Genomic DNA, 12,120 nt, shown 5'->3' with positions numbered 1-12,120 from the left:
AATGGGGTTAAGTGATTTGCCCAAGATCGCATAGCTAGATAATTAAGTGTCTGAGTTTTGAACTCACATTCTCCTGACTCCAGGGCCAGTGCTCTATCCATTGTACCACCTAGCTGACTCCATCTGGCTCATTTATTAAAAGGAAAAATAAAAGGAACCAGTTGCTCTGCAAAGAATTATGAGGAACTGGAAAAACCATTTCTGTTTCTCTGGGTTTTATATTGTTATTTCCTTCCAAGATTTTATTTTTTCAAATAACTGATTTCCTTTCCCCTATTTTGTTGCTATAGAATTTGAAGGGGTAGTTTAATTCATATCAGCTTCCCATTTTGCAAATAAGTAACTGAACCTAGAGAAGATGTGAGACTTCCCTACTGTTCCATAAAGAATATCTTGTGCTTTCCTTAAGTGAGGGTAGACATAACTCCTTCATTTTCTCACGTGCACTAGAGACTGTCAAATTGGCTCCCATCCTCAGGCTATAATATCCTCTGTCAATGCAAATTCCTCTGTTGCCTTTCTTCTTTACCCTGCTGTGTGCTAAGAAAGATACTCTGTTTTTCTAACACTTAGAGACTGAAAAATGTACAGACTTTGTCTAAAGGAATTTAGGAAGAAATCTTTCTTTCTCGACTTGAGGTACAGTGCCAAGGGTTATAAAGGGGACAATTTTAATGATATCCATCTGTTACATATTAAAATAGGTGGGAACCAGTCATTGAACTTGTCTGGAGTCGGACTGAAAGCTGAAGATTGAAATAAGTGTATCAATTCAAGGTCCTTTAACAAGCACGGTCAAAGTAGATTTTAGATTTTGTGGAGTCTGGGGAAAGGAGTGGCAAGGGAGGTCATTAGAATATATTTAAAACAGAGATTAGTTTTAAGTTAATTCAAGATTTATCATACAAGAAATATTAACAGATGCTACTGACTCATTTCCTCAACAGGACATTTCTATTCATTAAATTTTCTTTTGAAAATGGCTGTCACTTATTATGAAAGGTTACTGCTAGCCCTTTTCCTTGAAAAAATCTTCTCGCTTTGCCTCTTCATTAGAAGTGAACATAGTAGACTGGTTTAATACTTCTCTCTCTCTGTGAGTCCTTGGATCTTCTTTCATCTCTGTTTTGATGGAAGGCAATCAGACTACCTACTGCTTCCCCTAGTCTCTTCTGACAGCAGTCTTAATTATAGACTGACCTCATTGTGGGTCAGTGTGTGGGTGTTTGTGCATATATGTGTAAAATAGCTATGAATTTATATACAGCCTCTCAGTGGTGTGCTTCGTAAATATTTAACTAGGGAGGGTGGGAGGTTGTACATACAACATACACCATTAAGTTTAATATCTATTATCAATATTTTCTCTATTGCTTTCTTAAGGATAGTTAACAAAATAATAAATTAAGCTGTATGTTGATGTCTTTTGTTGATTTCTGAATATAAATTTTTGTGAATATTTTTTATTATTGTAAGGCAATGGGGTTAAGTGACTTGCCCTAGGTCACAACTAAGTAATTAAGTATCTGAGATCAAACTTGAACTCAGGTCCTCTTGACTCAAGCACTGGTGCTCTATCCTCCTTACCACCTAGCTGTCCTCATTTTCATGAAAATTTAGCAATCAGCTCACCAGCTGTACCACATTTCTGCATCTGCTCCAGCTCTGCCCTCTTCCTTCCCTGTTTCAGAGATAAGTTTACTCTACACCTGAATGAGTCTTCAAGATAGAATTGACATTGTTGAAGATTGGAGGTTGAAAATCTGAAACATTTTTCAGTCCTCTATTACCAGGTGTCCCCTACCTCCTGCTTTGACTAGAGTTTGCCATGCATACCCTCTCTCTTTCATTTTACATTTCCTACTAAAAAAACATGATAAGTAAATCAATATTACCATTGCTACTATGAAGTGGTTGTCCATCTTTTGTCCTATGACTCCATTAAGAATGTTTGTGATTTATATTTATGGGCTGTCTAGGTCAAAGCTCCCTTCCCTTGGCTACCACTGTCTGTTCCCTTTCCCAGGAAATTATTTTCTCTACATATTTTTATTTAATTTTTTGGTATACATTGTTTCCCCCCCATAAAATATAAGGATACACCTACATGTGAGTGAGCGTGCCCACATACCCTCAAGCATAAAATGAAATATACAATAAACCATCACAATTATCTTGGGGGGGTCCATGTCAAAAGAGGACTTTATAGGTAGATTCCCTTATAATGACATCTTTTTGTTTATTAGCAACCAAATTCCAATCTGAGAGAATCTTATAAGCAATTTTATCCAAGATTGTGCTGCAAAAATATGTAGCAACTATATTATATAATGAATTGAGAGCTAAATTTTGAATTACAAAGGTCCAGGTTCAAATTCTATCCTTAGAACATACTCGTTGTGGACACATGGGAAAATCAATGTCCCTCTAAACCTCATTTCTTCATTTACAAAGTAAAGTTAATAATATTTTTCTAACCCTTCCCCACAAAGGTTTATACAGAACTCAAATGTTTTAAAAACCTCTCACAATATGAATGTTAACTATCATAAAATTATTGTTGTTTTCTCTTCATTTTTCTCCTATGGTAGACTATTGGAATCATTGCCATTAATTCTTATCCTAGCTGTGGGATTCTTGTTGTATTGATATAAAAAGGGAAGGAGCTCCCCAGATTGTTCACATTAGCCATTGACTTAGCACAGTAAAAATACTTTGAAGGGGCCACATCTCCCACCAATTTCACCCTCCATTTAGGTAAAGAATCATTCAAAGCAGTGTCCTGACATAGGACATAGGACACTGATCTCCAGTCTCCTTGTCTAGGTGTTCCTGAGAGCCATCAGGATTCAGAACTCCATGTTGACTGACCTTGAAGTCAACAAATAAATCATTTCATAATTGAAGTATAGCTCATATCATATTTTTCCTTAATAGGATAAATGTCTAACTCTATTTGAGATTGCTACTCTATGGTGAATAGTGTTGTTTTGGTGATCCACCACACTATCTTCTATGTCTTATGAAAACAGGGAGTGGAAGTTAAATCTAATGTTCTTGGCTCATTTTCCCTGTAAATCTTGTCCCCTTTTCATCTTTGGACAAAATGTTTTATGCCATCTGTGGTGTGTGTGTGTGGTGTGTGTGTGTGTGTATGGAATCTACATATGAGAGAGATTCTGTTTTCTTTGAGGTGCAATTGAAGTTTACTTGAGTATTCTTTTAGTTCTTGAGGAAGGCACATGAGAAGATTCAAATTTCATTTTAAAGTGGTGTGGCAAGAATCCTGAAAGAGCAAAATCTCCTTGGATGTTTAGAATTAACTGAAATAAGCTGCTGGATGTTATGGTCTATTCACATTAGTCACATATCACAGTCTGCATTGCAGATACATTTTGTGTGGGTTGTTATGTTTACCACTTAAAGAAGGATGGAGAGTGCAGTACCACCTTTAGAGGAAAAGGGGTGAGGTTGCTTTTAGATTACATTTCTTAATAAATGGATTGAACTTTGTTATGTGTGATAATAAAAATCAAAATTTTTAAATCTATAGTCTACTTTTTAAAAATATAATTCAGTTCATTTTCAAAGCTTACCAACCCCACCCACAAATATTATTGGAAATTTAGAAATCATTTCAAAGTCAGAGTTGTAGAGTAAATGATCTCCATTTCCATCATTATATGTTGTCTCCAAAGCCATGATTGTCTTAAATTGTCTGCCAGGGGCATTCCGAGATAAAATAATTTAGTATAGTGGGTTCATGCTAGTTTACAAGTTGACAAATCTGTATTTTACCCTCTGAGAGTGGGTAACATTATTTCTCCTTGTTGTGTGATGGTCTCTTACTCCAATTCTGGCTCAAAAGTTATTGTTAAAAGATAATCATATTTATTTTGAAAATATATTGAAATAATAAGAGAGATTTTCTTCCTTTGGAGAAGCCATTTAACTTCCCTGGGTCTCAATTTTCACATCTGAAAAATAGAACTCTTATATCTCTAAGGTCTTTTCCAACCCTAAGAAAATTATATCATTTGATCATTACCATTCAGTTAATCAATAAACATTTAGGATGAAGTGCTTACTATGTTCCAGTAACTGTGCTAAATACATAGTATGCTAGTCTTACTTGGAAAATGCCCTCAACATATTTTTTTAGGAAACTTGTGAGCAAATTCACCAGCAATCAGGGCTTCAGAAAAGTCAGAAAAGAATATGGAATAAGTATAGTCATATTTTTAACCATTTTCCAGGTTATTTTAGATTGGTATTTAGCCCAGATGATTTAAATTCAGCTTCCTCTTCCCCCACCCCCCCCAACATAATTTGCTGACCCTCAGCATTTCTGAGTAGTTCACCTTATTGAATTCTGTTACTTAGAATTCTCCCAAAGATGCATAGAAAAATCAAATAGCAAAGGAGTTCAAAAAAAAATCATTTTCTTTAACCGCTTGATTCTTACAAAACTTGTTTTTTTAGGCTTGGGACACAAAGGTAGAGTCTGGATTTCAGAGTTAAAAAATTTTACTTACAATTCAGACATGAGCTGAAGATTGGGAATAAATTAGTGCTAATTATTTTCAAGTAGTAATTTTAGATTATTATTCTCCTTGAAATGGTAGAGCATACTTGTCATTAATTTAAACAAACTTTTGCTCCTTTCTGGAAAAAATTTTGACCTTTATTGCCTGTAATATTCCTTAAAATCAACTCTCACATTAATAATTCTTTGCAGCCTAAGCTACTTTGATTTGAAATGTTGTTGTGTGCAACTCTCTCTGATTCTGGTTTTCTCTTAACTGGAAGGCTTTCCTTCTCTCTACAGTCTGACAGCAATGCCAGCTTTCTCAGAGCGGCCAGAGCCGGCAATCTTGACAAAGTGGTGGAGTATTTGAAGGGAGGAATAGACATCAATACATGCAATCAGGTAAGAGATTGTGCCATCTTTCAAGATTTTATGCCTTAACTATTTTTAAACCAAATTTTAATGGTATAGAGAAAAAAAAAATCCTGCATGTCCTAAAATGAAATAAAACTCCCTGTTTTGAATTGACTCACAGTCCTACAGTCTTTTTGATGGTTATTTATTATTGTTATTTATTTGCTATCTATTATTATCATATTATTATCATAAGTGACTAAGGACTTAAGAAGTAAAGAAACCCAGTTTTTCCCCTTGACAGAGCAGAGAATCCATTAACCCGGTAAGGAGGAAACTTTCATCTAGAGTCTATTTTGCTAGCCATAGCCAACAAGTCAGCAAATAATCTTAAAACCTAAGTCACCATGATTCTTGCAAGATAATTTGGTTCTGTTGGCAAGAATTATGCTACTGAGTTAACTCGTTTGTGTGTGTGTGTGTGTGTGTGTGTGTGTTTGATTTTTTTTTTTAAGGAAGTGTGGTTCAGAACCTTGATTTCTCATTTCCAGTACTATGGGTTGTTTTAACACTTGTGATAGTTACTAGAGGAAATAAAAGAAGATAAAATTCAAATCACTTCTCTCCATACTCCTGTTATTATCAGCATTGCCAAAAGGGTCTAATTGAAGAGGCTGAACTTGACTCAATGTGAAACTAGAATCCTTAGATCAGACTTTAAGCATTTAAAGGGGTTTAAACATTTCAGTGATTACTTAGGCTTTCCTCATCTATCATTCCTTATAAATGAAATTATAGCCTTTGCATCAAGTGAACAGCCTCAAAGATTTTGAGTTAATACTATTTTAGACTACTATTTTAATGACATAAAGAAAAAACACATTGAATATCAGCTTTCACTATAGTAAGCTAAATCTCTATTTTTGTGAACAGATAGTTGGCTGGAGAAATGAATAATCTTGGCTAATTTTAAGCTCACAGGAGGTTTTCATTTGTGGATTCAACTCCATCTGTAGTTTCACTTATTCTGTCTCTGAGCACATCTTGAACCCAGTTGTATTATCATATTTCTGGCTTTGGGCCATTCAAACTTTTGCAGTCTTTCAGAATTAATGAAAGTAAATGGGGAAAAAAACCCCAAAGCTACCCATAAATTGGCCTCTTAGTAGGATAACACAATCACAGAATCTCAGAGTTGGAAGGGACCCCAGAGAACATTTAGTTCAATTTATACCTAAACAGAAATACCCTGTATGATAAATGATCAATCGACTTCTACTTGAAGACCTTCAGTGGGTCCATCCCACTGTTTGTCAAAGTAATCCATTCTGCTTTTGAACAATTTTAATTGTTAGAAAGTTTCCTCTTATGTTTTGAAATTTACTCCCATTGCTTCTATTTCTATGTCATGGTACAAAGCAGAAGGAACCTAATCACTCATCCATGTGACAGTATAGCAATCCCCACTGAGTTTTTAGTTCTATAGGCTAAACATCCTCAGTTGTTTTAAGTGATTGCTCTTTGGCATGGTAACTATTTAAGTTACCCTCTCTGACTTCTCTCTAGTAATTACACTTAAGAATACTTAATCCTCTTTGCCTCAGTTTCCTCATCTATAGGATTACATTAAGAAGGAAATAGCAAACCACTCTAGTATCTTTGCCAAGAAAACCCCATATAGGGACACAAAGATCGGGCATGATTTAAACAACTAGTTTGACAGTTTCCTTTTTAAAAGGAGGGGTCCAGAAATAAACTTAAAACTCTAGCTGTGATCTGCTAAAGAAGAGGTCAACAGGAAGACATAGTGAGTATTGTGCTTCCATAAAGGCAACTAATACCACATTTGCTTTCTTAACTGAATGCTACTTATATTTCATTGAGTTCCCCAGTTCTTTTTCAAATAAACTGATTCCTAGCCACATCTCTGCTTATGTAGATAACTTTATTTGAATTCAGTTGAATTTAAGCAACATTTAAGTCTTGTTCTAAAACATCTTTGGATTCTGGTTTTGTCATCCAGTGTCCTTTTGAAGAGGAGAGGAAAAAAGGTTTCAGAAAGGGCTCTTAAAGATTGAAACAAAGGGATTCATTGACTGAGAAGGGTAAAAAAAGTCATAGACTTTAATTCACAGGTTGCTTAAAAGTTTACAAGTTAATGCATAGAGTTCGCTGATTACTACAAAAAGTTCACAAGCTAAGTTCTTTGGAGAAGCAGCAAGATAGTGAAGTTTTTTTTTAGGTTTTTTGCAAGGCAAATGGGTTAAGTGACTTGCTCAAGGCCACTCAGGTACTCCTCACTCCAGGGCAGGTGCTCTATTCACTGCGCCACCTAGCCACCCCAAGATAGTAAGTTTCTTAAAGGACAGGCTGATAAGTAGAAAGAAACTAAAAGTGTATCAAAAGGAAAAAAAGGAAAGAAAATATTAGATTAATATATAACCAGTCACAAGGGGTTGTAGCCATATTGTTCCAGCAGCACATAACAGATCATGTGAATCCAGATAACAGAAGAAAAGAAGAAGAATGGAGAGGAGAGAAGAGAGAGGAGAGAGGAAAGAGGAGGAGAGGTGAGGAGAGGAGAAGAGACCAGAGAAGATAAGCAAAGAAGAAAGAGAGGAGAGAAGAGGAAGGGAGGAGAAGAGAGGGGAGAGGAGTGAATTTTTGCTTAAATGCGTTTCCTTAGTGGGGAGGGGGGGCAAGGGTGGTGCTTGAGGAGTGGTTTAGTACCTAGCTCCAGATATTCTCTAATGTATATGCCACAGTGATGGTCCCTAAAGAGTGGTTAAGCAGCATCCCTTGTGCCTGTCCACATACTACATCTTCTCCTGCCCCTTCTCCTACTCCTTCCATAGTACAGCTCTGAGTTCAGAGTTCCTTTGCTAAACTTTGAAATCGTATTTACAAATATGTATTCAAGCTTTCTATGATTTAATTTAACTCTGTGATCAGTAGAAGAGATAGATGAGGTCAGTTCTCTGAAACAGTCTTCTAGAGCTCCCTAAATTGAATTGTTCAATATATTGGTAGATTTGTTAGTTTTTAAATGTGGCTCTTCCCTCCAGTGAAACAGATTGTAGCCCTTTCAGGCTTTCTTATGTTCTTGCAATAAATGTTTGTGTCATCTGTTAAGTCTTCCATAGGTATTCTTTTGTACATTCTGATGTCTTATTTCTAGATCCCTTGACATAATATGCAAACATCATGACATAATCTGTCATGCTACTGCTTTGCCACCTGAACAACAAATCATAAACTTGTCATTCTTGTTTCCATCTAACTGTTCTGTGAGCCAGCTTAGGTCTCTCTATCTCATCCATGAAGATATTTATTGGGAGAAATTTTTTTGAAACAAATGCTTTTCTTGGAATCTAGGTAAACTGAATAGCCTTGTTTTACTGTTTATCTTTTTTTTGGCAAAGCAATGGGGTTAAGTGACTTACCAAAGGTCACACAGCTAAGTAATTATTAAGTGTCTAAGGTTAGATTTGAACTGATGTCCTCCTGACTCCAGGGTTGGTGCTCTATCCACTGTGCCACCTAACTATTCTCTTACTTCCATAGGATGCTAGTGGATTCTCAGATTCTTGAATTTTGGAAATGCTGGTACTCATAAGACTGTGTTAAAATGGGAGCATCAGGAATCAAAGTGTCATCTATAGTAATTAACTCAATATGTAACTATCTAAACTGAAACAATCATTCCCCTCCCTGTTTTTAAACTATAGGACAAAAACCAAACCTGAGATCCCAAGGACAATTTAAAAACAAGCAATCTATAAACATTATCAGAGCTGATCATTCACTATTATGGATTTTAAAATATTTTTTATATTTTGAGTATGAATAAATATAACTCACTTTTTCCTTTGGACAAGTCAATAGTGTAAATTTAATCTATAAAAGTAGATTAAATATTTAACTTATTGATATCTCACTTTCAAAATTAAAGACTGAAAGTTAACAATATGCTTAAATGGAAATCGCTACCTATTATTTGTCTTGCTTATAGTTTGTTATTTTTATATTCTCTCCTTTATAGAATGTGAACTCCTTGAGGGAAGATACAGTACTGGCTTTGCCTTTCTTCATATACCCAGTATTTAGCACAGTGCTATGACTGACTATGAAGTTGATGAATAAAACATTTCATAATTGAAGCCTAGATCATATCACACATTTTTCTTTAATATGATGTCTTATTCCATTTGAGCATAAATAATTGAACTTTTTCAGTCTTTATATCTTGGTAATTATCATAGGAGAGAAAAAATATTTCTCTATATAAAATATCTACTATGAGATCTATTGTGGCACAGGGATGGGAAAGGGGAAATGACTGTGCTTTGAATTCAGGAGACTTGGGTTTCAATGAAGGCTTCGCCATTAGGTAATCATTCAACTTTAGTTCATTTGACTTTGGTTGTACAATTAATTAAATAATTTGATAAGTATTTATTAAGTGTGTGTCAGCCACAGAGATATTGAGATATAGAGACAAAAGTAATATCCTGTCTGTCTTCGGGGAATTTTTATTCTAATGGGGAGGGGCCTCAATAAATGCATATATAGGTATACTCTAAATATATACAAAGTAACTTTTAAGAGGAAGATGCCAGAAGCTGGGTGAATGAGGAAAGGCTACATGCAGATGGAGTTTGAACTGAGTCTTGGAGAAGACCTGGATTCCAAGAGGCATAGGTAAGGATGGAAAAGGGCTATAAAATATCATAGGTGAGGAACTGAAGACTGTCTTGCTGATCAGAAGGTGCATACAGGGGAATAATGCATATGAATGCTGAAAAGGTTGGAGAAAACCACATTATAAATTGTTTTAAATATCAAAGAGAAAAGTTTGCATCTGACCTTTAAAACAGATCACAGAGAGCCACTAGAGTTTGAATATGGAGGAAGCATAACATGGTGAGATGCTGACTTTAGGAAATTACTTTGGTTGCTAACACTGAGGATAGATAATGTAAAGAGCCTAGAGAGAGGGAGAACAATTAGGAGTTTATTGCATCTGTAGAGGTGTGAGATGATGAGGGCCTAAATTAAGGTGGTATTTCTGTGCTTAGAAAGAAAAGTATAGAAATGAGTGAAAAGTGTTAGAGAGAGATAGAAATGGCAAGATTTAGCAATTTATTAGATTTGTGATATAACAGTGATGAGATTAATATGGCATCATGTTTGAGAACTTGGCTCTGATCTTAATGGGGAAGTTTGGAAGAAGAGCAGGGTTGAAGGGGATAATTACTTTCGTTTTGGACATGTTGAGATTGAGATTTTTACTAGACATGTCCAAGTTCAATATCCGCATAGTAGTATAGGACTGGAGCTCAAGAAAATGTTTAGGGGTAGATAGAGAGATATGAGTCATCAGCATAGAATTAATTAAATCTATGTGAGCTAATGAGGCTACCAACCAGGGTAGTACTTTGGAATACAGTCTCAGTAAAGGAGCAAACTATTGATGATTCAGCAGAAAAGAATAAGGCATGCTCAAACAGATGGCGATAAACCAAAATCATGAAAAAACAGAAAGGAGAGCATACATGAGGATAATAATAATAACTCCTACCTTCCAAAAAGACTTAGATTTAGCAGTTGTGGGATTATTGATAATTTGGGAGAGAGTGATCTCGTTATTAAGGGATTATGTCGGAGGTAAGAAATGAGACTGGTTCAGAAGAGCCCTGAGTAGAGTTATTTTTCAGGATCCTTAGTTAAGAAGAGGAGGAAGACTATAGAATGATATCTAGAGTGTGCTAGTATCTCCTACTTGAGCAGGTGGCTAGCAGCAGAGAGGGAGCCAGTAGATAAGGAGACACATAAGATTAGAGGGAAGGGGTTGATAGTGGGGCAATTCTGGAGGAATCAGGAGGTAGTGGGATCTCAGCTACATGTGGAGAGGCTGATCTTGGGGAAGAAAACGATTGTTAATTACAAGATAGTGGGAATTGGGTAACATCAAGAGAATGGGAAATTAGAGTAGAACAAGAGGGAGTTTAGAGTGAATGGCTTTGTTTTTTTCAGTAAAGTACAAAGGAAAAACCTCAATTTAGAGTTTGGTAGAAGTGTCTTGGTTCCCTAAGACAAGATTAACTAGCATTGTTATTACATTTTAAAGAGTGCAAAGTACTTTACAAATATCTCATTTATCCTCACGACAATCCTGGAAGGTAGGAGTTGTTATTATTATCCCCATTTTACAGATGAGGAAACTGAGGCAGTCAGGGTGCCTTAGGCCAAATTTGAACTCAGGTCTTCCTGATTCCAGTCCCAGTGCTCTATCTACTGCACCACCTAGCTTCCTGCTAGATTCAGTTAGGAGGTGTTAAGGAATTTCTCACTCTACAGGAGCCCAGTTGAGATTAGAATCTATACATTTATAGCTGCTCCAATGAATTTAGTTAAATGATTTCCTCTAGCTCCATTCAGGAGCTCAGAAGTAATTAAGAATTAAGTAAGGAGGAGGAGGATTGTGAGAGTAATCCTTGTCTGAGATCTGACAAGATGTGAGGGGTGATAGGACAACATTCAACATAAGATATTGATGAGTGTTCAAGAGTCTGTTCAAAGACTATTCTTCCTGAAAGGCAGAGAATAATGTTTCTGTCTCTTAAAATTTTAATCTAGTTTTTCCTTAAATATGTTAGCATTAAAATTAAAATACTTATGAATAGAAATATTGTTATAATGAAAAAGACTGGCATGCCATAAATTCAAACATTACTAATAGTGATACTACAGAAATCATGTGAAATGGATGACAGTGATAAACACTATTGTCAAGTCTTTACAGCTCAGCCAACATAATATTACCTCTGAACAATCAGTGCTCAAATCTAATTTGAAATATGAAAGAACAAAATAACAAAACACTGGATATTTTTCCTTTGAGTTCTGGGATTATTAGATTATGGAATAAGGAAATCTGGATCTGTATCCTACTTTATTTCTGAAAGAAAATGAAAGGCGGAGGGGGAGGAGGAAAGAAAAAGAAAGGAGACTTTCTTTTTAGAAATAATATAAATGTAATCAATTCATGAATTCTTAAACTTGAACTTGGATGAAATGCTTTCTCATTGTAGCAAGAATGGTTAAAAATTCATTCTTCTAAGTTCTGAAAACCAACCCAAGGTGACTTTGCAGACTTAAAATAAATGTGACATTTCATTAATTCTTAAAAACAGGATCATTTTGGTCCTTATTGATATTAACTTTTTCTTAAGTAG

General features: G+C 35.5%; 1 protein-coding gene across 45 annotated transcripts in view; it reads left to right on the top strand.

Moving 5' to 3' along the window:
- Window positions 1–12,120, top strand: part of ANK2 (ankyrin 2) — a 752,311-nt gene that overhangs the window by 471,254 nt on the left and 268,937 nt on the right. For all 45 annotated transcript variants that reach the window (XM_074228643.1, XM_074228650.1, XM_074228654.1 and 42 more), the window contains one exon: window positions 4,829–4,930. In XM_074228643.1, the coding sequence (XP_074084744.1) occupies window positions 4,829–4,930 (102 nt within the window). The remainder of the gene's footprint in view (window positions 1–4,828; window positions 4,931–12,120) is intronic.

Source organism: Macrotis lagotis, chromosome 3 (assembly GCF_037893015.1).
Source record: "Macrotis lagotis isolate mMagLag1 chromosome 3, bilby.v1.9.chrom.fasta, whole genome shotgun sequence".
Lineage (NCBI taxonomy): Eukaryota > Metazoa > Chordata > Mammalia > Peramelemorphia > Peramelidae > Macrotis > Macrotis lagotis.
Note: the sequence above shows the minus strand (reverse complement) of the source record. Positions and strands in the feature narration are given on the sequence as shown.